General features: G+C 40.8%; 1 protein-coding gene across 1 annotated transcript; it reads right to left on the reverse strand.

Moving 5' to 3' along the window:
- Positions 1-587: 587 nt before the first annotated feature.
- On the reverse strand, positions 588-25,935 carry rhpn2 (rhophilin, Rho GTPase binding protein 2). The gene is made up of 15 exons (XM_079554709.1): positions 25,765-25,935; positions 22,328-22,443; positions 17,724-17,852; positions 10,298-10,373; positions 9,865-9,942; positions 8,284-8,408; positions 8,004-8,170; positions 6,255-6,442; positions 6,021-6,177; positions 3,682-3,801; positions 3,405-3,599; positions 2,942-3,018; positions 2,100-2,246; positions 1,301-1,456; positions 588-1,221 (listed from the first exon to the last, which is right to left on the reverse strand). Exons 1-15 carry the CDS (start codon positions 25,837-25,839, stop codon positions 958-960), a joined length of 2,070 nt encoding a protein of 689 aa, XP_079410835.1. The 5' UTR covers positions 25,840-25,935; the 3' UTR covers positions 588-957.
- Between the last annotated feature and the right edge of the window lie 221 nt (positions 25,936-26,156).

Raw genomic sequence — 26,156 nt, forward strand, 5'->3', positions numbered from 1 at the left:
TGTGTCCATGTATCTCAGGGGGGAAATAAAAAGACTTTTACTGCATATTCACATTCAAGCAAGACCTTTCATCTTCTAATGGGCAATGCCTTTAACAGGAAAGCTCTAGTGAGATGATATGTATATTCATTGGACATCCTGGCATTAATATGGACAGAGGCATTTTGGTCTGTGGCAGTCAACAAAGAATAACTGTTCCCATGTACAGATGTATGGCACACTGCAGATGCTCAACTTAAAAGGCTATTGCAAAAATACAAAAGTGACCATAATAAAAACATGTATCGTCCTCGACATTTCTATAGCAGCTTATACAGGTTGCATTCATATTCACCTTTAAGTTAGAATTATTCACTGTACAATGTACACTATCTGAATATTTGAGAAAGGATTAGATCTCCTATTTTACATAAAGTAACGCCCACAAGAAAAGCTAATCCAAAAGAACTGATTGTAATAATTAATGTGGAAATCCCTATCACAGAGTGAGAGGCCTAATGTGGCCATGTAACAAATACAGGTAACTACAAGATAAACAAAAACAAAAAAAAACATCCTCAGAGAAGACTAGTTTGTCTTTATGTACATGTTTTTGTTAGTTTTTTAGTTTAATGGGGAAGTGTGGAATGTGTCAGTAGGCATTTGTAATGGTGAGGCCAGGACACCGAACTCATATGAGGTTTGATCCTCATGTGCATGTACAGTCTGTACACATACTATGGTACAAAATGCATAATCATGTTTCAGTTTTTGGACAACCACAGTAGACATGTACTCATGGGCACCTGCATACTGTGTGCTGCACTAAGGGTAGCTGGCAGAAATATCAAACATGACTAACAGAGCTACCTTAGTGCACGAGTCAGTACACACATACTGGCCAGTATGGAAGACGAGTACACTATGAGTAAGATATCTTACATCTTTAGTTTGCTACAGATAAAACTAAAAACAAAATCAGTGGTGGAGACTGTCATTATTGTAAGAACTAGAGCTAGGGAAACTGGGACAGGGCTTATTCCAAGGCAGGGAACCAGACTGGTCTGCTGTGGGGAGGCTAAGGGTGCTGACACTTTTCAGCTTGTTTTTAATACCCCAACTGAGAAACGATGATTTCTTGCTCACTTTGTTTGCTTTCGGATGTTTGTCCTCATCATGAGCCAGACAAATCATAGAGTAGGTTTTTGGGAGGTTGCCAGAAAAGGTTGCACTTTTTGTAGGCTGAAAAACAAACACAAGAATCACTGGTTAGAAGGAAACCAGATATTAAACTGCATTTATTTGTTCAAAGAATTCTTACCATAGCTGAGTTCGAGTCCATCATGCTAACAACCTGGATATCAATGCCTTCTTCATCGACATCCTTCAGTAAACGCATTACATCCCCCACACCCATCCATTTGCAGGCCGTTTCACCTACAGCAATAATGTAGTCACCCTCTTTAAGACCATCCGCCTGGAAAAAGAAAACCAAAGCTTGTGAGTTAGAGTGCAGAGCCAGCGACACAGGCCTCCTGACACAGGCAGACAGGGTAAATATTTATGCTAGAAGGTTTGTTTGAATTGCATCTGTCTCAGGTTCACCTACTTTCCTAGAACAACCTGCAGCCAGCTGTAGCAGACTGACATTTGGACTGAAAATCCCAAATAAAGCCTTTGCGGGTGAGCAAAATCTGGCATTATGTATGAGAGAGAACTTCACATGGCTCCCATATGTGGACAGTCAGTCATAAAATCATCTTTATATGAGCACACAAAATCATGTTGTTTGTTGTTTGAAAACTGTTTAGGAACATTGTTTCATGCCAGTATTAATAGTAAATACAAAGATCACAAGAAATTTGACCTACTTATATGTACAAGACTACAAATCTGTTGATTTCAATAGCCTACAAACCTTCACACAAATCTACTTATTGTAGACCTTTTGTGACCCAGTCTCAAAGACTAAATAAATGAACGGCATAACTTGGCTAATATATGAAAAAAAAAAGTATGCTTAATAACATACTTTTTCCCCTTGAATTAAAAGCAAATATGAACATATTTTAGAAACTAGATTTGTTTAAAACACAATGAACTAATGAAGATGCACTCACAGCAGCTGCGCAGAGAGGGTCCAGAGACACCACCTGGACGGGAGGTTCTCCTTTCAGAGTAAAGCCCAGGTCTCGATCTTCAGGACTGACATGGATCGTCCTCGGTTCAGTCCACTGCTGTTTGGCTGAGAAGACTGACAAAGGCCCCTGTGTAAAGGAAGTTTTGGGAATTATGGAAAACTGTTGAAATGTTACCCATTCACTCTGCAATAAATAAAATAGTTATACATTTACACAGTATATACAATTCAGCGTTTTACATTTATGTTCATAACTTTTGTTTCTTGCCATTTTATTAATTGAGCAAGTCCCATGATGGATATTCAAGAATGATTTCAATAATGCTTGAAAGTACTGCAAATGTAATTAATGTAATACAAACATTGCTGATAAATGTTGTACATGTGTTTATACTCACCTGTGCATTTACATTACAATGAAGTGAAAGAAAGTAAGTTTATAAAAGATGCCACAGTACTGTCATGGGAAACAGTTCAAGTTTAAATTCTTTGACATGTATTTCCATGACAGCATGTAATAAAAAGAGCCAAATCCCACTTTTGCACAAAAAAAAAAAAAATCCAGCATACCACTGTCCACTGTTAGAGTTAGTTTTGCATTTTATTGTATGAATGAGAGTCTTGGAGGCTCTGGGTTCAACTGTCAACCAAAGCTTTCAAGAAAATCATTCTTACAGTAGTTGGTTGTATTCAGAAACACAAATAGTGTTTTATTGTTTGTTTGTTTTTTTGGAAGCAGAAACCAATTTTTATATTTCTAAACAAACCAACCAATATGATGAAATAGACACATGAATGAAAGAATATTAGTAACCCACATACCAGCCTCTGGAAAAAGTCGATGACTTTCACCTTTGTGGAGACAGGAACGTCCATTTCTGCTTTGTGTTCGGTCTTGGCTGTAAAGATAAAGAATAAAATGGTCATTTGTGTACTTACAGTCATGGGGACATCTCACCTGCAAACGTGGACAAGCAGTTGGCAGTGTAAACATTACATCATCTGTACCTGGTAATAATGTCACGTATCAGATCTACAGCAGGCATGGTACATAAAATGACTGCTGTATCAAATGAGCAGTACTTCACAATGCAACACACAAAAGACAGTCATTGTCATTGTTTTTCCCCATGTAAAGAGTCTGTGCAAACACAGTTAATGGAACCTCCACGTTATTAGTAACAAGAGAAAGAGTATCTAACACCATGGCGGCACTTCCAGAACAATCCATAAGCTTTAGAGGTCAAATTCCACCTGCTTTTTTTTTTTGAAATACAATACTCACAGATAATGTCTGGGGCCTCCATGTAGTCCGTGAACTCCTCCTCGTTCTCGTGCTCACTGGACTTCTCCACAGAGCGCTGCAGACTGGCCCTCAGAATGTCCTGCAGAACCTCCAGTTTGTTCAAGTGGAGGCACAGGCTGTAAACCCTCAGGGCCTCCTCGTGACACAAGATGGCCCGGCGAATGTGGGCTTTACCTGGGGGAACAGTGAGCCGAGGACGCTTTAAAAACTGAGAATCAATGAAGTATTTGTGTGTGTATGTGTTGCCAAGACTCACCAATGCGCTCTCGTTCCTCCCTTTTCCTCAGGATGTCCAGAGCTGTGCGTCCATCGGGAATGTGATCATACACCTGAGACAAGGACTTCTCCTGCTGATCCTCATCATCACGTGCTCCAACTAAAAACATGTGTCGACATGGATGTGTTTTTAGCACATACTCACTTACTGTTGTCAAATGGAACGACAAAAATAAAGTTGTGTTGCCTTAACCTGGCCTACATTTCAGGATTTTGCTCAAAAGTATTAGCCATAGGATCTGCCAAACCCGAGCATGATGTTCTATGGGTTTTTTGATTGGACAATGAGCATTTGGGCTTAAGATTAAACAAAATTAGAACAAATATTTTCTTTCAATAGATGTATACATTTTAAAACCATACATCACCTCCTGTTAAAATAGTTTTTGATTGGTAATTATGTGCTAATTGTATACCCAAATCAAAAGAAATGTATTTGAAACGTCTAATGCTCAGTGCAGTGTAACGCAGTTCAGTGCTTAATCGTGCTATTCTTCTACATGACACTGGAATCTACTAATGAGCTGCCAAACTCAGAGGCCTCGCTCAGTTTTTCCTCATTCAATACTGAATAAAAGATCACCCGCTCACAAGCAAGTAGTTAATCATTATCACAGAACGTAAATGAATCAATTACGTATGATTTAAATACTTGGCAGTTTTGTCAGCGCATGGCCCCGTTTGCTCTTTACTCCTACACCTTCTCGTACTGCTACTTCATCATGGAGTCAGCATTAAAGCTCACTTACTAGAGTTGACTAAAGTACTTCTTACTCAATCGCTTATTCATGCCGGCTTTTCACTTTCCATTGAACTCTCCTGCTGTCTTTGTCTATGTCTGTCCAGTCCGGTTCTAGGAAAAATAGCCACTTTTTCAAATGTGTGTCCCTAAATAGCTGTTATGTAATGCCACTGCGGTTGGCTGTGGTTCAGTGCGGTAATCTGACATGACCAACCCAGTGGCCTAAAGAGCCCATTGGAAAAACAAAGGCTTTAGCACCGCCAAAGAAGGCAAGTTAACACAGTCTACACAACTCAGCAACTTGTAGGTGTATGTTTAAAGTTTATATTACAGCCACACTGCGCGACTACGTTAACCTCTCTTCAGGTTAGGACCGGGACATCACCAGCTAATCTACATGGAGGAGTTTCTGTTTTGCTTTGACTACAAAAAAACTATTAGTGCGCATTGACCATGTAGTGACTCAGCAGTTGTACGAGTGGTCAGCATGGCGCCTTTACTTTCAATCACAGTGGTCTCGAGGACGCACCAGGATCAGTTGTTAGGTAGATTTTCACTGCTGACGAACCCTCTCACCAGAAAACCTACAAAACAATTGATCCTGGAGGGTTGTAGAGACCACCGTGATGGAAAGTAAAGGCGCCATGCTGACCACTCATACAGCCACTGGGTCACTACAAGGGAAAATACGCCAAATATCAATTTTTTTTCAAATAAAAAGCAGCATAATGCACCTTTAAAGGCGCACTGCGTAACATTTTGGAGTATACTGTTACCATCAGTACAGAACATGCTCCCAATGACCAGCTCGACACAGAAAATGCTATTTTTGCAGTAGGTGATCAAAGAATGGATCTGGATGTTTAAATCTCAAATTCTGCTAACTTTATTTAACATCTCCATGGAGACGAGCTGGAGCCGTACCCACTCCCGGCAAAGTTACAGTCATGTCTTAGGAGAGGTGAGCCGCTCACAGCAAAGGCACATGTTTGTTTGTTCATTTACGAGGTATTTTTCAATGATGAAAGTATCGGTCATAAAATAAATTCTTGTATTTCAACATTGTTTATTGGGTGAAATTGTATGCGTTAAGTCCTCTTCCATTACTTTTTATTTAGATAACTCACTGCATAAATACTGTAAATACAATTAGTTTTGTCTGTGTCTACTTGAACATACAGAGCCTGTTTGGTATCGCTGGCATGTTTGTTTATTTATTCATTTACCAGCTTTTGACAGTTTAGTTGCTCTTGTGACATACTGTATAACCTAGTTTACTTTACAGATTGGCTTTATGTGGGGATGGTTTAATCTGGCTCAAACCTCACAACATTTGCAGGGGCCTATAGTTTAATATCAAGGTAAGGACAAGCCAGCCATTTGATCTGTTAAAATGCGGGTGTTTTGACCGGTTTTATGCTGGGGTTTTTTAATTCATACAAAACAAACACTGGCATAAATTAAATGTCTTCCATGCAAAAGAGGTTTTTGAAAACAACACTTTTAAATTGGCTAATTTCCTCTTTGGTTATTTATCTGACCTCTGCGTAAAATCACTTTGCGGAGAGTTTACTTACGCTGGTGGTCCAAAAGTGCCGAAGATACAAAGTAGTGTGCCACGGCTCGGTAGTGGTTGGTTTTAACTTGTGCCATAGTTGACCAGAACAGCGGCACATTGTCTTTAAGAGGGGCCTGGATCATGTACTGATGGACGTGGTCGTAGATTTCTGACACCTGTTGAACAATATACATTATGCATGGTCTAATGTTGCTTCGAGTTCAAAACTATACTTGACAATGAATGGACCTACCTTGGCAGCTTCCTGGGACATTTTAAGCAGAGTGTTGAAGTCGTTTCTGACGCCAGGCAGTGCAGTCCTCTCGAAAATGCACTCTTGGGCCTGGGCGATCATCATCCGGATCAACATACTCAGCATGGCCGGACTCATGTCGTAGCTGGGAGTGTGGGTGAACGTCTCTTTTAGATAGTGCAGGGTACCTGGTTATAAGATAGAAGCAAAAGCATAGCAGCATTACTAATGTATGGTAATATGAAGTTGGCATGAGATTTTAATAGTAGGCTAAATTGTGAGAATTTTAATGCTAACTGGCGTGCATTATTTCACCGTATCCGCACAGTTATACTGCGTTTCACGTGATCTCAGAGGTGGGAAATTCCGAACTCCGACCTGGAAATTTCAGCTAAAACGCATACCAACCCCGTAATTCCGACTCGGAAACTCGGGACAGAATCACCATAACCCAAAATGGATCATTTAAAGATGGCTGCGCCCTATGTGACATGTAACAAATGTAAAGCTTCAATAAACCACATTATTTGAGATTTTGTCCCAAATATATTTGTTGAATGCCAACGGGAAACAGATACAGTACAGTTGCTAACATCTCAATTGACGCTTGATGCTTGATGCTTCAACAAGGGCAACAAAGTTATCTCCGATGTTTCCGATCTGGACAACTGGAACGCTACAACTCGGAGAAAACTTTGACCCCTGGCAGATTTTCTGACTTCTGACATAAGTAGAACGCAGCATTAGTCCGGCAACAGTTTAATCACATTCTGTATATCACTCCACAGCAGCGGTTTCCAGTAACGATAAACAATTGAGCTACTATTGTTGTGGAACTAGTTTCAGGTAAAACAGCTTTTGAGTCCTGCCCAAAGTCCTGCCCAAAACAAAAGCAAGTAGGCCAAATTAATAGTTTCAGATCATGGGAACAAAACGTTGTTTAATACTTACTTACTTACTGCATTGTATTTGTATATTTATGAACTATTGAAGAGCTTGATAAAAAAAAAAAAAAAAAAATGTAGTTTGTTTGGGAATAATTATAGTAGTTACCAACAGAAGCATATGCTGGCACTTCCTGTACTGTAATTATACTGCTGGTGTAGAGTAATAGTCAAAGCCATAATTTTATCAACGCTGGGCTAGATCAGGGTTCTCTGAAGACGTGAGGGTTGGGAACCCAAATCATGTGACAGGTGCAACAATACAATGTAATCAAATGACGCACGTTGTGCATAATTTGTCATCAGTGAAGGGTGGTGCATGACACAGTGTCTTTAGTGTGCTTTTAGATACTGTACGTTCTCTTTTATTGTTTTATTGTCACCAGGAAATACAAACTTGTCATTACCACACAAATAGATTGAAAGCTGGACAAGTTTATTTAGTCTTTACTTTCCTAAGAGCTGTATTTATCATGTCTAGAAGAACTTCAGACCTGATGATCCTTCTGAATGAAAGTTGGCACGACTTCAACTAAATAAACCAAATAGTTTAGATGGTTACAATTATAAAACGCCTGGTTGATTGAGAATGTACACAGACCTTCTGACGTTTTGGGTTTTAAACAGGAAAGGTCAAAAAAGGGACAGTTGACTTGTGGCGACACCGGTTACTTAACTTAGTGTAATGCTACTGTTGTTGCAATCGTAATTCAAAACAGAGAGGTGGAAATAGCAGAACCTATGAAATATGGAGGTGTAATTGGGCATACATGAAGTAACCAATGAAACATGTCTTTCTGCATACCAGCAGCTTTCTGGAAACAGGAGATGGCCTCCTCCAGTCCGCCCATGGTCTGTCTGTCGCAGCGGGTGCCGATCTGAGAGTACAGCGCGGCCATGTTAAACAGGACACTGGCCTTCTCCAATGACAGGTTTTGTTGGCACACAGGAACTCCCGTGAAAGAGTCATACCTGGACAAGCAAAGAGGCGCCAAGTGTGAGCTCAGGTAACAAACAGAGGGGCCTTACACTTTGTTACAACCCCACAGACCAAATAAAAAGAGTCAGTAATAATCATCGCCTACCACGTGAAAAAAATGCCTGTCTGTCGAGATGGAGAGAAGAACCTATTCTCGATCAGGGGAAGGTGAGAGAAGTATTTTGTAAGTAGCTCCATTCCTTCCTCGTTTCGACTTGGCGTTCTGCATGCCTAGATGTGACAGAGAAGACAGGTTATCAGATGACAGCACAGTGATCAGTGTGGATGTGCTCACTGCCCCTAGAGCAGTGGTTCCCAAAGGGGGAGGTCACGCAAGAGGATTTTGACACAATACACTTCCAAAAGTAATTAACTAGATTAGTTTAAATGTCTCAATTTGAGCATAATAATCCAAATGTTGACCTTGATTGTTGCACTTGTTCTCGGATATTTCTAACACGTTTCAATACAGTTTGTCTTTATTCCAGGTTTATTTTCTTTGCCAGTGGGGTAAGAAAATAGGTCTTATCCCATTAGCAATTTTACTTTCTTATTTCAAGCGAGATTACCTCAGAACTAGTCTGAAATGTCATCAAACAAGGAAAGGAAACTGGGTCAGAACAGGATTTTTTTTTTTTATGAGTGAAAACTGCTCAAAACAAGATACATTTCCATTCCCATTGTCATTTAAAGCAGTGCCCTTTGAGGCCATAAGCGCCACTGCAGGTGTTGTAGAATGTCGTGGTTTTTTACTCATTAATTGTCTGTGAGAGTAAATACTACGCTGACAGAAAAGGCAAAGGGAGAGAGGGATATTGTACTACCAATTACACGATGGAGCTAATTTTTTTCACTCAAACTTGGCTGTAAATACTGTTTAAGTGGCGCTAGCCCACAGTTAGCTTTGCCCGTTAGCCTGTTAGCTTCTTCTTCGTGATTCCATTAATGTGAATTGGTGGCTCCGACCCGGTGGCAGCGAAGTTGCAATTGTGGTTTTCTGGCCAGAGACACCAGGGGGAGATGAAAGACCCCCCCCAAATCATCCCATTAACACTTGTGTAACCCCCAGAGGGCCTACGAAAAGGATTTATTAAGGTAAACAAGTTACTTAGTACTGCTTTAAGCCAATGCTTGATATTTTTGTAGTGTATTTTTTACATTTCTGACATTGAAGTTGATATATTTTTGATTGAAAACTTCATACTTGAGTGAAATCAAGCAAAACATCAAAATGTGGCATCCAAACAAACATCATTAAACCAAATTGTTAATGTTTTGCAGCATACATTCTCATACATGCTAATTACATTGTACAAAAGGGGGAGCTGGTCATTTTGGGGGTGGTAAACTGAAAAGTTTGTGAACCCCTGCCCTCGAGCACCCACATTTTTTTCAGCTCTTTATCATGGCAAGTATTTCAAAGTAATAAAACATGATGGTATGCTATAAATTCATATAAAGATACACTTGTTTGCCTCATTTCTTCCATTTACTTTGAATGAAAACAAAACTGTTCATTCCTAAGCTAAATCAGAGAGAGTAATGCTGAAATTGTCTTGCAGTTTGTCAAATACCCTAAGGCGGGTATCAAGAGTTCTCAGACATGCATTTCCTCTGGTTCCCGAGCCGGAGTCACTATAATGGCTTTAGCTCTACATGCTCAGACATCGACTCAAGTTTTTATTACCTGCCGTAGGTCCATTAGGTCTGCAATCTCCTCCTCATAATTCCTGCCATCTTCATTGTAGTGCTCCAGTATGTAATCCTGAAACAGACATCAAGAACATGTCACCCACGTGTTTGTGACCTGGCGACGCAGTGCCAGGTTGGCAGGTGATTCACAGAGAGAAAGATGTAAGCGACACCTGCTCTTTTAGCGTGCCGTGAGGGTTATCAGTAAATAGGCCAGCATTAAAGAGATCTCACAATGCCTGCCAACGTGTGGAGAGAAAATCCCATAAAACCGTGGCAATAAAACCAGCCACAAACTTTACAGCGTGGCAGCATCTTCACAAACTACTGACCTACTTTCAGTTGAAATTTTTTAATTGTTGAAATAATAAGATGTCAGGTGCATGGGAAGCCGAACAGGTACTTGCTTTTGAAATTACATTAATTACCTTGAATGGCGCAGAGAAATCCACTTCTTTTGTCTCCTTGAGGCCTAGAGCGATCAGCGGGATGTTTGCGGTCTCCCTGTGAACACAGACACAGAAACATTATCATTTCATAGCTCTTAACTGTGTGGAAAATCTGTTGTGACCCACGTATCTGGCATGTTTTTTTAATCAGTCTAGCAGGTTGAAGTGACTAACACAAGTTTTTAATCTTCTATCTGACCTGATTCGGGTTTCTGGGCCTCAGTGGTTAACTACTGTACTATAATGGTTTAAATGTGTAATGAGCAATTACAGCGCTACCTCATCCCACTCCTTGTATGGTTGGACTCATTTTAACTGAACAGGTCTCATTTTTGTTTTGCATGTGACAAATCCAAAATAAAGTGGCTTAATTTATTCCATCATCAGTCTTTATATCACAGGAATACAATGTGTGTGTCCAGGTTGAGTCATGCTAATGTGGGTCAAGGCACTCGTCATTGCTCCCACATCTGTTCCCTGCATTTGACCCATCCTACAGTGTTGCTGGTGTAAACTGGCACTATCATGGCTGAGCGGGGCAGAGCTCAAGAGCACCCAGCTGCCTACAGGGCAAGCTCTGATAATGCCTTTGCTTACAAGAAATGACCGACCCTGTGGATAGCGAAGACAAGTGAAAATGTCCAATGACCTCTAACAGTCTACACAGTAAACAAGCCAAAAAGTTTTCAGACCTCTTTTACTTCGGAGATTTTCTATTGATAATGCTGCATTTACAAAAATAAATTACAAATACAGTGAGTCATCTGTACTCTGTAGCGTAAACCTTCAACTCCTGTGCGACTTAGAGCTTACAAAACATTCGCAGTTTTAAGTATTCAGACACTTTATAGCAACTGCAAAACTATTCCATTACTCTATAATAGCTGCATTATGCTGAATGGGAACATAAACGTTTAGTTATGTGATTAATCCCATTCAGCGTCCATTATACAGAAAGGTTCACAGTCAGATCGTATCTTATTGTCCTTAAAAAATTCAAAATAATGACCACTGTATGTACAAGAATGAACAAAGGGCAATGAATACCCGAACCCACTGTTTATAATGGCTCTAAAGTTGGGTATCCCTGCAGTGAGGTGTGGATTAGCCAGATGGCAGTGCAGGAGTTAAGGATTAGAAGGTGAATGGGGCTTGGTCTTATTGTCAAAGCCAAAGCAAAGCCACGCAACTCACTGCTCTAATTAATCAGTGATGCAGTCCTGCTTGATTTAATTCATCAGCACCTGTCGCCCCGTTCTCCTCCTCACCCCAATTTGACCTGAACATATGGTCGAATCGATCTGCTGCCACGCGCGGATCCACTTTTCCTTTGCATACTGACTGGCAGGAGTGGAGCGTTGAAGTTTGGGGGTTTTCATGTTGAGGGTAAAAGCTATAGAGCGAGAACAGATGGAGAGCAGGTTTAGCTTGATGTCAGAGCCGAGGGGAGGAGAGCGCGCCCGGCACATACCTGCTGCTAATGACAAACGCACTGTGAGGGGGGGTTGTATGAGGTGTTGTGGAATATATAGCAGAAAATCCACTGTGTCTGTCATAGATGTAAAGATGCACAAGCACAATGCACAATAAGGTGAGAATAACGTATAAAACTTAAAGGGTCATATGTCAGGATTTTTGACATAGGGCCTCATTTCCTAGTTATCCAGAGTGTTGTTGATTTCTTTTCTGTTGATTTTCTTTAAGTGATTTGCCTCAGGCGCACTGTGGAGCGGGTCAGACTGTTTTTAATGCAGGCTCGCTGATACCGTGGAAATGTGCTAGCCTTGCACTAGCCTAGCGCCACGTATCTCTTCAAATATAAGAACTGCATGAATTACAAAAAAAATATCTCCAGAAATCAGCAACACTAGGAAATGAGGCCCTACGTCAAAAATCCTGAAACATCCCTTTAAGGCAAGGGCTTTACACGAAAACAAGCCAACAGGTGAGTGAGGATAGAACTACATTTTGGCAAGCAAGTCCTTTTTTTATGACTATAATTTATAATGGGAAGGTAGTATAATAAGAATTGCTTAATTTTCCTTCTAGTAGTGGAAATAAATTGGTTTTCTCCTTCAGTACATTGTGAAAGCAATAGTGAACTCGTGGGCTAGTTGTAGTTGTTTACATTACTGTGACAGTATTGTGAAACTTAGAAACATTTCATTTCATCCCTGCAAAGAATTGGGATTCCTCATACAACAAACAGGGCTGTAACCTCTCAACACCCGCATTAACCCAGTGCATTTCCTCCAATTCAGCTTTACCCAAATCTAAAAGGTTGCAGCCTATATGCCAGTGTAGCACCTCATTTTAAAGCTACAAACTGATCTTTTTCCTTGTGTTGTTGCCACATTTTTGTCACTCTTTTGTTGGTCTTTAGTCGCTTCTATGTCACTTTTTCCATTACTTTTTTGGTCACATTTTAATCACTGTTTTGATGTGTTTTTGTCACTTTTTTGTCACTCTTTTGTTGTTTTTTGTCACCTTTTCATCATTTTTTTTCAAGAAGCTTTAAGATTTGAGTATTGCAAAACTGGAGAAAATGTGGTCAGTTTAGGTGGAGTGTAAAGAGTCTCAAAGGAAGTTACCCGACCATGTATTCTGCTATAAACGCGTCTAATCATTTGATAATTGCTTGTCCCAAAACAAAAACATGTTTGCTAATTAAGTTCGTGGCCAGCATTAATTCCCAAGTGACAAGTGACTAAACAAGTTTGCTGATGTGGACAAGCTCTGACTTACTAACATTTATTACGGACAAACAGATCCCGAACACAGCGCAAACACCACGTTCAGGAGGGAAGCTACTCTGACGTGTTAATGATGATAAGGCAGAATTCCTCTGGCACCGCAGGCTGAAAAACCAATTCATCTGAAAACAGGAAAGACGGGGTTGAGGTGTGATCTGTTTGCGGGAGAGAGGGAGAGTAAGTTGGAGAGAGAGAGAGAGAGAGAGAGAGAGAGAGAGAGAGAGAGGCGCAGGGAGGGGATATCTGTTGTGTACAGAGAGACTGTGAAATGTTAAAAGCCTCTCAGAGCTCACTGCCCCCACAGAGCGGACAAGAAACACCTTCACAAGACGACTACTTAAAAGTGCGGGTGAGCGTGACATGGAACAGACCCAGCCAAGCACTTCGGGAAAGCTCTAAAACGACAAGGTCTAAGAAGCAGTGAATAATCCTTGGAGAATGAAGAAGAGCAAAACAAGTTACAAATATTGTTATTCCTTTACTGCATGGGTTCATTAGTATTATAGCAAAGAAGGGAGGCACAGAATTTGATTTAAGTACTTGTCAATACCAAATACCGATACGAGCACAAGGCATTTTCTTCAATATATACTTTTTGAAGTGAATAGGTGGTTTATAGACTGACCTTTATGACTTTTTCACCGCAGATTAGTTAGTAATTAGTTAATTCACTCCTTTGCATTTCCTTAAGCAAAGTAAGCTACACTTTTAAGAGAAGTTATATCAGAATTGAACATATGCCATTTTATTTATTTTTAATTCTTTATTCAATATCATTTTGAATTTTTATTGCACTGTCCATCATAGACAGAACAGCCCATGCCCAAAAGCTCCACAATGCCTGTGCTTTATTCATTCATCTATTTTCATTAAACAATAGCATTGAGATGGTTAGTTATTACTGCATCTAAATGGTCTCTTCTCGCCTTTACTACAGCTCTGTGTAGATTTTCCTGTGAAACTTATAGCAACTTAACTAGTAGCCTAATGCATTTGATTGCAGCTCAATATGGACATGCTGTATATCTTTACTTTGCGTTTTCTCAGAACTGGGTTAGTTTTACAGATGAATTCAGCCCATGGGCATAAAATGGCGTAAGAATCGCCAGAGCTGTTAGCCGCTAGTTACCTGTATCTTGGAAACACTGCAGACTCCACACTGCAGCACAAACAACATTTAGCTCTGGTTAAATCCAGCACAGACTCTGATTTAGGGAGTGTGGTCTGTTATAAAGTCAGCTCTATGTGGATTATTGTAATTCTCCAGTTTGTTGCTCTTTTCTCCCCTCAGCTGAGAGCTGCGTCCCATAGGAGCCCCGGTCGCAGGAACCACATTAATGAGTACGAGTACAAGCATGTGTTATCGGCCCTATACTGGTACCGAGAGTAAAGAAGTCCTTTGAAACCCATGAAAATACAATATCTGAATCAGTCATACATTGTTCATTATAAGGAAACCATTTTGATCATTAAAAAGATTGATGTTTCCAATTATTTACTGCAATGTCAATGCTCGCTTAGACTATGACATTTACAATCACACTTCATTGCATCATTAATCAGTCCTATTCAGTTCATTCAGTATTTTTAATCATCATTGACGGTAACTGCTGACAGGGAAAATGGTCCTCACTCATTTGCAACGGTGGGTAATCTTTGTTCTTACAATTGGCTTAGTAGAGCTACCCTTTATGAAGGTCACCAACGGCCCATGTGCCCCTGCAGCCCGCACTGGGTGTTATTCATTACCTAAAGGCAAAACCGATAACCTCAAAAGGGGTGGGAAAGAGTCCAAATTTCAAGCGTTTTTTTCTTTTCCTTTGTGCATGCGGATCAGGTTCATTTCATTGTTGAGAAAAGATGACTTCACACTTTCTCAGATCTGTTCGCACTTCTTTATTGCTGGCTGGTTGAAGTGCCTCGCTGTGTTTTGTTTTCAGAGCCAGTGTAGACACTACCAGTGGGGATGTCTACACAGAACACTCATTGTTAAACAAGAGGCAGGTGTTTTTGTCCCGACGCATGACTGACAAGAAGCTTAGCTCTCCCACGGCCACTAGTGCCGCACTTGTTTGTGAGATCCTCGCTAACAAGGGCACTAAGACCTTGACAAGGCCCTGGAACCACAACAGTAGCTGAAGCTCCGTGGCCACTAACAGGTTTAATAAGTACAAAATTAAGTATTCTGATAAGGGCAGCAAAAAGGTTGGCAATTATTTACTTTGAATAATATCCACTTAGTTTTCTTCTGAATAAACCTCTGCAAACATGCTCTGAAATGCATGTAATTCTTGCATGAGTTTCGAAGTTCATATTTCAGTCTTCAACCCTAAAACAAATAATCCATAAAGCGATAAAGTAGTCAAGCCTAGCCCAAATATTTTCACTCCCCAAATTCCTGAAAGCGCAAAAAAAAAAAATCATCTTGCCAACAAACTGCTGAGAATCCTGTCTGCTGCCCTCCAGTAATGATTTATCAAAACCAGGTTAAAGCTCCCTGGCTCGGGCTGCTCTCAGACCTCCAGACCCCGCGAAAACAATAAATTTGACCCGGTTTCATCGGTGGAAGCCGGGATTTGGAGTTTTATAACATGTCAAGCAGATTGACGTTCAAATTAGCGGAGAATCGAGACAAATAGGCAGGCGCTCATTACATACAAAGGGTTGTTTTAGTGTTTTTGATAAGCTCAGCTGCTTGTTCGACCGTGGCAAATGTGTATCAAGAGCCCCTTTTGATTGGTTGCCATAGTTACGGTCCCACAACAGTCTTTCTTGAACAACGGATCCTTTAGGGGGAAATGGCTCTTCTTCAGACGGAGCCATGATGACGCTTGTAGTGCGCTTTCAGTACGTGCAGAGTAGTTGAGCAGATGGTTTACAGCGGCCTCGAGGGCTCTCAAAACCTACTAAAGGTGCCACTGCCAGTACATTTTTATTCATCTGCCTACACATAGTGAAATAGGATTGTGAAAATATAGACACTCCTACATAGTTCATTCTTCTCTCAAATGTTAACGCTCTTGTTGAATCTTCATTTTAACCTCTTAACCCCCGACCTGAACCGAGCACATTTTCCCCAGTTTGGCTTTACATAAATCTTAAAGCTTCTTGAAAAAAAAGAGTCAAAATAGTGACAAAAACAAGACGAAAACGAGGATGAAAATGCAACAAAAGAGCGACAAAAACGTGAGAAAAATGTGACAAAACACCAAAAAAGAGGAACAGAAAAATGATGAAAAAGTGACAAAAATGTGTAAAGAAAACGCACCAGAAGAGTGATGAAAAGGTGACAAAAAGGCCACAAAAAGTGACAAAAGAGTGACAGAAAAATGATAGAAGAGCAATAAAAAAAGGGTAAAAAAAAGTGATGAAAAAGCGACGAAAGAGCCACAGAAAAATGGCAAAAAAGTGATGAAAAAGTGACAAAAATGTGTAAAGAAAACGCACCAGAAGAGTGATGAAAGGTGAGAAAAAAGGCACAAAAAAGTGATAGAAAAAGTGACAAAAATGTGTAAAGAAAACACACCAGAAGAATGACAAAAAGGTGACAAAAAAGCCACAAAAAAGTGACAAAAGAGCGACAGAAAAATGATAAAAGAGCAATAAAAAAAGGTAGAAAAAAGTGATGAAAAAGCGACGGAAGAGCCACAGAAAAATGGCAAAAAAGTGATGAAAAAGTGACAAAAATGTGTGAAGAAAACGCACCAAGAAGCCAAACAAGAGCAACAAGTGCGATGAGTTTTGTAGGTCTTAGCTTTCAAACGAGGCGTTACACTGGCCTAAAGGCTGTAACATTTTCGATTTGGGTAAAGATGATACGAAGGTCAGAGAGAAAATGCTCTTAGTGAAAGAGGTTAAAACATCGCAAATGTAATCGTAATCATGATACAGAGATGGGGAAAAAACATAATTAGATAATTGTCAAATATTATGTATCCCTTGACACCAGTTTTGGTCAAATAACTTCCTTGTTGTCATCTTGTTTTGATGACACATCCTGAAACTGTGCCAGCCCAAAATAGCCGCCCCATTCACACCCAGTAATGTTGAATTTGAGCGAGGAAAGTCCAAGAAAAGAAACGCCCTCAGCCTCGATGATCAAGCACCTCTGCGAAGAAGCCATTAGCATACGTATTCAGCTTGGCGGTTTTTGTTTTCATTGTGCCTTCAAAACCAGCTGATCCGGTTTGTCAACAACGCAGTCGTCACACAGGCTATACACTCCTACTCGCTTGTGTCTTTCTTGAACCTCGCGACCTACCAGAACTAAATGGCGGATGATCGCGCATGTTTTCCGCCATCGCTTTGGTCACCGGCGAAGAGTGAGGTTGCATTAAAAAAGCTTTTAGGAAGACAATGGTGTCATTATGTGGCTTGCTTATGGGCGAAGATGGACAAGATGAAAGCTGGGGCTATGGGATGTTTTTTTTTTTTTTTTTTTTACCATAGGCTCACAATACATCCAGAGAGCAAACCTTTAATCTATCTCTTACTAATGCATGACCAAAGCCACAATTGTCTTGCCTGTATATATCTGCGCCTGGGTTTTGATGCTCCTCTACTCAAACCCGACCATTGTTATTACAAAGCAGCAGGGGAAAGCAGGAAGGCACAGTGTAGTGAAAGTGCGTAGTAATAAAAAAAATACTCACTGTGAACTTTGATAGACCTCCACTGAGCTGTTCAGGCCTTCCAGCTGCCCCATCAGTAGCTGCAGGTTGGAGTTGCAGTAGCTCAACTCCAGTAGCACCATTTCCTTGACTTTGTTGTTGGACGAAGCCCTGCACGAAGAAAGATCAAGCCAGAGTTTTAAATCAATCCAGATGACAAAAATAATAAAACAACCCCCCCTCTAATTATCCACTCTGCAAGCCAAACTCATCTGCTTCTGATTATTAAAACATGCGCGAGTACTTTGCACCGCAGAGCTGCGTCACTGTGTCCCGCAGAGTGCATTTACATTTGCCCTACAAACTTACTGCAGAGGAAAACTTTTTAGTTGGAGTAGACAGTGGGATATGAGATTATGTTAACTAGGCCGAATAGCTGTCTTGAATAAAGCAAAAAAGATATTATTTTGGCTTAGTTACTGCACAATTTCAACAAAGCACATTCTATTCAATTTAAAAAGCAAAACGTAGCATGTGTTTTTTTTCACCATATCATGCCAAAACTTTTAAATAATAATAATAATAATAACTTATAAATTTTAATTATAGGTTTGGTTGTTTAGATTAGTTTATTTGGTTTATTTGGGCTGTAAAATCATGATCAGTAATTGGCAAAAATGTGTAAATATCAGTCAGATGGAACTATGGAAGAACTAAGTGATTTTGTAAAGTGATGTGGCTTATGGATATTGCATTTACCGGTATTCCGTCATTATATCTATGCAACTGCAGTTAGGCCTGTCATGGTAGCAAACTTTGAAGTTCGAGACATTGAGAGAGGAAAATATCGCGATAAACGATATCCCTGACTATAAAGATACTTGATACTTTCAACTCTAAAGTATAAAAAAGACAATCGTTGTTCTAAAGGAATAGGCCACCGTTTTTACATACTGAGATATGTTCTTAGCTTAGACGAGTTAATTTGTTCCTGTCTGGTCTTCACGCGTGCCCTCAGTCACGTAAACACAGCACAGACGGCGTTAACATTTGGCCTCTCCTCCGCAATAGCTCCAAACGAGGTGAAGATAGAAAGTACCAAGCTCTTCCACGTTTTCGTTACACTTTATCATGTAACTTAAATAGGGAAAACGTGGAAGAGCTTGGTACTTTCTATCTTCACCTCGTTTGGAGCTATAGAGGAGAGGAGGAGCGGCTAAATGCTAACGTGACTGAGGACACGCGTGAAGACCAGACGGGTACAAATGAACTCGTCTAAGCTAAGAACATATCTCAGTATGTAAAAACGATGGCCTATTCCTTTAATTGTATCCTAAAATACCAAATAGGCTGCAATAAACATGCAATATAATGTAACCCAATTTACTTCGGTTTAAGATTAACACTACACATAAATGAGTGTATTGTATTTCTGTTATTTATTGAACAATAAGTCAGTGACAGCCCTATCTACAGTATCTATCTATGAATAGAACAAAACAAAACAATTTGAACTAGTTTGTAGATGTACCATGTATTGTCATCCAGCGCCACACAGTTTCCCTGAACCACCAAGATAACGTGCTCGAGCAAAAAACACAACTGCAAAGACATCCTTTATGAGGGGGCAATTTACTGCATGTCAGGAGGTTAAAGGTTAGGACAAGCTGAAATGAAGTCCCCATGGCAACTAAGGGTAAACACAGGCCTTTTTTTACAAGGAGCTTGTCCTTATCGCCGCCTCACACGCCACAAACCTGTGTGGAGATGCTGCAGCCTGTTTTATTGTGCGCCTTCTTTAACCTATAATTACCGAGGATGTGATGTCTAACAAGAGATGTTAAAATAGCTGGCGGCAACCTTTCTTCAGAAAACGGATGACAAAAACATACAAAAATGGGGAGTTTGGCAGGTTACATCTTTCTTTACAAGCAAAGCCAGACCACAGCACATTATCACGTTTATCATCCCCTCCTTTCACTTTGCTTCTCGATGCCAGCCACTGCTTAGTATTCACATCACATGACTGCAGCCTTTTCTCGTGAGGAATTTGAGGTAGTTCTGTTCATTTCTGAGGTATTCCCCCTCTGCCACACTCTGCTGCTGTAGTTCATTTTATTTTTCTAGGAGGTGCAGCTGAAATGGGCTTTATCCTAGTTCAGAATATTGTGAAAGAGATTATGTGCACCCAATTATCGATCATTTCTATTGATTGGTTAGTTGTTGCTCCATTAAAGGTATAAAACATGCTGATAAACTCTGAAGAATTGGAATGCATTAACCTCTTAACTCCCACCTACACAGGCACATTTTATCCAGTTATTATCCAGGTGTCTAGGCATTACTCAAATCTAAAAGCTTCCTGAGACAAGCGTCAAAATGGCGAGGAAAACGAGATGTAATTGAGGATGGAAAGGCAACAAAAACGTGACAAATAGGTGACGAAAAAGTGACGACAAAGCATGGAAACACGAGGAAAGAGGTTATGAGAATCACAACTAAACTTTGTTTCATATGAGGCCTATGCAAACGAGCGTGTTTGCCGAGATGTCAGATCAGGAGATAATGATGATGTTATGTAATGTAACGTTATGCCACTGACAAGAGGCTGTCAGAGTTTTTCCTGAAAGAATGAACAGGCACAAGCATGATATACAGCTGCCATGTAACGTTATCATGAATCTACTGCGTATTTAACTTTCTATTTCAGCTTAGGAAAAATTATAAAAATCCTATGATGTCAGAGTAGCATTTTCTTATCAAAGATTTCAACAGAGTGGGATATTTCACGCACCGAGGTCTTTGCATGTGAAAGGATCTCCTGTATATTACTTTAGGGCAAGGGGCGTTGTCAGTACAGTACGAATACAGTATATGGGTCTCATGTTCTGTGTAGTCAAACACAGACACACGATCCCCATCTGGAGACCCAAGGACAGAACCCGAGGCAGACTCCTTTTTTTGATTTATGAATTTAAAATAAATACCTGTGAAGCAGGGTGCACAGAACGGTCTGCCCTGCAGCTGGACTGGCTGTGCCCATCTGTCCAGCTTCAGGCAAACACACCGACGCACTAGCGGAATGTGCAGGGTTCTGATACTGACAGAGGGCTTATGTACGGCCACTAACACACACACACACACACAGGCATGAGCGCTCGCATCCTCTCTCACCAGCTAATCTTAACACAGAGGGGCCATCCCTGTGGGAAAAGTGAGAGGGCGACTTCCGGCACAGGCACAGTATAGAGCCCAGCACTGTTATTCTATAGGATGTACCAACAGAAGAAGTATTTTCCCACAAGAATATGTTTTCAGTTAAAGGTTTATGAACATTTATTTATATAATTCTTCAAGTAGTAAATGATTGGTTTGGGGGAGGAGTTGCTTTTACTTATTAATTGAAGTGATAGTCTGCACGATTGCAAAATGAGGAGAAAATTTTAAAGTACATAATCAAGCTCCCTCCCCCTCCTGATCGGACCTGAGAGCCTGTCCTCATTTGACTGGCAGGTTCACAGGAAAGCTCGTCTCATTGGCCAAAGTGATGGCACCACGTTGCTAAGATCAACAAAGGGAACGAGTTTGTAAAACATTTAAACTTACCGACTATCACTTTGAACAGTGAAGTCTTACCTGAAGCGAGTGCGCTACTGGTAGTGTATGTTTTTGCCCAATGTAAACCACATACACTTGGTAATGTAATGTTTTTTTCAATGATATAGTAAATTTGCACTTTTCCAGTCGCACTTTAACACTTTTTAAGAATTTCTATGGCCATGTACACATACTTTTAAGAGTGAGTACACGAAACTCAAGCTTGATAAGGCTCTATTCATCTCGGCCGCACCACAATACATCTTTGTTATTGGACCGTGCGGAATGCCTGTGTGAAGACGGCTATCACTCGATATCATCTAGCCCTTTGCTTTGCTTGTTTAAATCGTGCCAAGAACAGATGACAAGCCCTGACAGACTGGTGATGAAGCACGCCAAGCCCGAGCTGTCAAAACCAACCAGCTGGAGTTTACTGGAGGTCACATTCACAAAGCCACGACATGCATGGGACAGAATAATGACTTGAGGGAACAGTGAAGGCAGAGAGGAGAACTTGTGGATAATCTTGGTCCATTATGAAAGTAGATCTAATCATGTGTCTGTCTTTTGAGAAAAAACATGGTCTCTACTTTTAAAGCGGGGTATTGAGACAGCTAGATCATCATCTTACCATTTGTTAGTTAGGAAATGCTGTCTACTTTTAAAGCCGGGTATTGAGACAGCTAGATCATGATCTTACCATGTATTAGGAAAGGCTATATTCATCTAAAAGGGCTCATTATAAGTGTAACTTCTGCTCACACCTTTAAGCACCAGCATATTGTTTTGCCAGGGAAAAGTGAGCTGGAGAGGAGCTTGGCACAGAGCTTCCTGGTTACAGAGAGAGGGGGGTGACTATGTTTAAAATGGGCCGAGCCATGTGCGAAAAACCACGGAGGTCGTTGTGATACTTGGGAGTAGAAGACGAGGGAGAAATGAGGAAAACTTGCATGAGAAATTCAGAACACAGATCCATTGATACACAATTGAAACAGAGCGTACAGCCTCGTCTTTAATTCTCTCTGTGCGATGCCCTACTGACAACTTACTTGAGGAGGTTCTCCGCCCCGGCCCGTAACCGCATTTGTTTGATGATCTGCTGGTTCAGACTGGCGCGCTGGTTCTGCAGCTTGCTTCGTCCAGTTTGGGCAAAAGGGTTGCATCCCTGGAAGATATTCAACACATATTCAATATTGTATAATGAGTCAATGCACAGAATCTAAACCAGTCGCAGCTGGAAAGCAGAAGTGAGTGGGGAGGGACTTAGGGTGAGGCAGAGTTACCTACATTGCCACTAATTGGATGAAGGCTACACAGAAAACTGCACTTCAAATGAAAAACAAAAGAAATTGCAGACGTTGGAATGATTTAGAGCAAATTATTGATATCTAGACATATATAAATTAATTAAAGTGGATACATTTCCTTCACCCAATATAAAATCTCCCAAAAAATTAGTGTTAAAGGTCTTGACACAACATTTAGGCCTAATATTAACACTGAGATGAGGGTCTTGTCAGGTAACTTGAAAATTATCAATGTGCAGATGTGTGGAAATGAACCTAATCACTATGACACAGTAAATGATCTCTTTAAAAATGAATGCATTGTAGTTTCTGATATTTCTCATTCAAATGGAATGCAATCATTAAGGAAAAATATCCTCCTGTAATGAATGACCCACCATATGGGAGTGTGGCACTGACACATTACAGGATCTAAAAACAAACCATATTGTCCTCCCGGTGACTTTACACAATGCTCAACATGTGGCTGCTCTGCGTTTCCTCATCACCAGACAATAACTTGAAACCTGAAATTTGTGGGGACTGACTCACAGCTCACCGAGGTGTGGTCTGTAATGTACAATGCACTGAGAGAATGAGAGAATGATGCAGACAAGTGCTCAGTAAAACCAGTTAGGTTACAGCTAAATACCATAATTGCAGGTACTTATCTGATGGAGGCTCGGGTGACAGCCGTAATAATGGAAGTTAGAAGTGACTGGGCAAAAGGTACCAAGTTATCAATACTATTGGTAGAAAAACAGCTGGCTTATCATTGAAAAATGTTTTTGTCACCCTTTTCTTATATACACAATGTTCATAAGAAGCACATATTTCAACACTGTGGTCAAACATAAATGGGGTGGGTAACATTTTTACTTTATAACCTGCTCCTTTGGCCCTCGGCTATAATCACCATTCTTCTCTGCTCTTGCTCCTCTGAAAATGTTTCAGTGACCTGCCAGTCTAATCATTAACCACTAATACGAAAGGAACAAATGACATATTTAAAACACTCGTCTAGATAGAAAAAGGTGCGGCAGAATGGAAATCAAAATACCACTGTGGCCGTGGTATTTATGTGTCACAAAAACTCTGACACACATACTGCATATAAAAACAAGGAGTGGTGATATTTACCTGAGCAATCTAAGCCACTCCCATTCTCACCATTACATCAACATTATGTTCTATTATTAATTCTGTACAATGTTGCATTAAAAAATAAAAATGTGAAAAAGGTTTTACTAGTGCTAGTGGTTCGATGACTATGTAACAGGCCAGTGTCTAACCCTGTAAACCAGAGCAGGGGTGAAGCCCTCCTTCTCTTTGGCACGCTCACAGTTCAGCCTTTCTCCCGGAGTGTACACAACACTTCATTAGAGACCAGCACAAAGAGCAGCCAGGGGCTCACTGTGGCCACCAGACAACAAATTATTAAGCTGTTGCGTAACTGTGGCTTCAAATAAAAATGGGTAATTATTATACAAAACTTTTTAAACAATGCATTATACATACTATAAGTGACTTAAATAAAGTGTGAGCAATTATTGCCCACTTTTGAAATCCAGCTGCGACATCACATAATGAAAGCTCTGGCACTTCTTTCCAGGAGAAGTAGGCTAATGACTGTATGAAATCATGAGTGGCTCCCATCCATTCAGTCTCGACTGTACTTAGTGAAGTAGTTTAAACCCAAGCCCACTGAGGGATTACAGTGAGTCTGAGCACATCCACTGCTCTGTGAACCAGGGCACATGTTGCCAATTTGTGTCTGTGGTCTGCAGCATGACAGCCTCAGGCCTGATGCTACGTCAATGCTGTTATTGGCTAAGGAGAGAAAATGGAGAAACATGCCGAATCGGCTTTCTGTTGTGCCATGTTTCCACTCTGCAGCGGTGCAGGCGGACCTCAGCCAGCTGGAGGTGAAACAGTGGACAGCTGGGAACAGAGCCCCAAACCATAACAGCTCCCCCGAGCTTGAGCTGTCCCAGCAAGAGCAAGGCCGAGTAAATCATTAGAGTCCTATTCACCCAGCAGACGGGCACTGTGCATGAAGATCATCCCTCCTCCACTTGGTCAAACTCTTTCCTAATGTGAAATCTCTTTAACATGACCAACTAGGAGTAATGCAGTGGTTTGAAAAATGTGCTTGCCTTTTCATTCTGCAGCTTCCACAATGAAAGTGAAATGGTACTTTAGAATCTTTAACTCGGATTAATGGTGTGCTCTACTCTGCTATGACAAAGATGGGAAGAGGTATTAAAACAAAAACAGCCAAAGTCAAAACTCCCACTGACCTCTTTATAGACACAGGAAGTACAGCAGGAGCTGTTAACCAGACTGTGTTCAGAAGGGGATTCACAGGAATTAAAGAGCCTGTTTAAACACAATCTATCACAACATTTGCATGAGGACACCAGTTTCTATCCAATTTGAAACAGTGTTTTGATGAAACTAATGGCATAGTGATTACCCACAGCCAACAGCAGTGTTTATATACATAGCCCTGTGCTTATTCCCGAGCAGCTCCCTTATCGGAGCAAAGTAATGACAGTTGATCACATGAAGGCGTGTTTGCATTTGAACAAAGTACAGTCCCATGATGAGACCACCAACCACTACTTTAACAATAACTATTTAGCCTAGACTCCACGAAGTCACCCAGAGAGTCACTTTACCTCAGATCTATGAATAGATTTCCCACTCAACAAAAACTCCCTATGAGCTGTCAATGGCATCATCCCCCGTCAGGTAACTGATAAAGTTAATTATGGAAACGCCAGCGGAATAGCCTTTCAGTTTCACTGCAGGAGATAAGGCTGTTGTCCCAGCACATCACCACACACCCACACACAGCGACACCTGAGTTTGACAGAGCTCTTCTCTCTCGGCTCCTCATCATGACATCACAAAAAATAAAAAGAATAAAGTTTTGTCAAGATACAATTTTCTCTTATTTTGAAATGATTAAATATAGTCTAAGCACAATGGTCGTTATCAGTCTTCGATCCACTGGCAAATTATTTCACGAGGATAACATTTGCATAAAAATACGCTACATATGCTATTCATGTAGTTTAGTCCTTTCGCCCGCTCTTAAGTGTAACATTCAGGTACAAAATATACTGGATTAGCTTTCTTTCCCAACTATTTCTTTTGACTCGTTTTACGCAGCAACTATAAGAATGAAGTCTCACCTTTTTGAAGTAGTTGCGCTCCCCTCCTCCTCCGTCTTTAATGCCGTTCGGGAGGCCTAAAAGAGCGTCTGTCATGGCTGGGACAGACTATAAACTCAACAGATCTTAAGAAAATGCGTATACAACTGCGAGTAAATCCCTCTGCGCGATGCAACAGGTGAGCGGTGCGTCCCTCCGTGTTTAGTGACTGCTCGCGTCGCTGTGGGACTTTTGTTGCTCCGTCTGCGCTCAGGCCCCGCCCAGAAAGCGCGCAGAGGACGGAGAGTGGCCACTGGGAGCGCAATAGACTGCCCCGTGTTCCTCACCCACCGGCGATACCTGCTGGGCGTTATGGTTACGTGGGCAAAACATTTAAAGGCAAACAAAGGGGAAGCAACTGAACTATAGTGTTA

The sequence above is a fragment of the Gobius niger genome (assembly GCF_951799975.1).
Source record: "Gobius niger genome assembly, chromosome: 4".
Classification (NCBI taxonomy): Eukaryota; Metazoa; Chordata; class Actinopteri; order Gobiiformes; family Gobiidae; genus Gobius; species Gobius niger.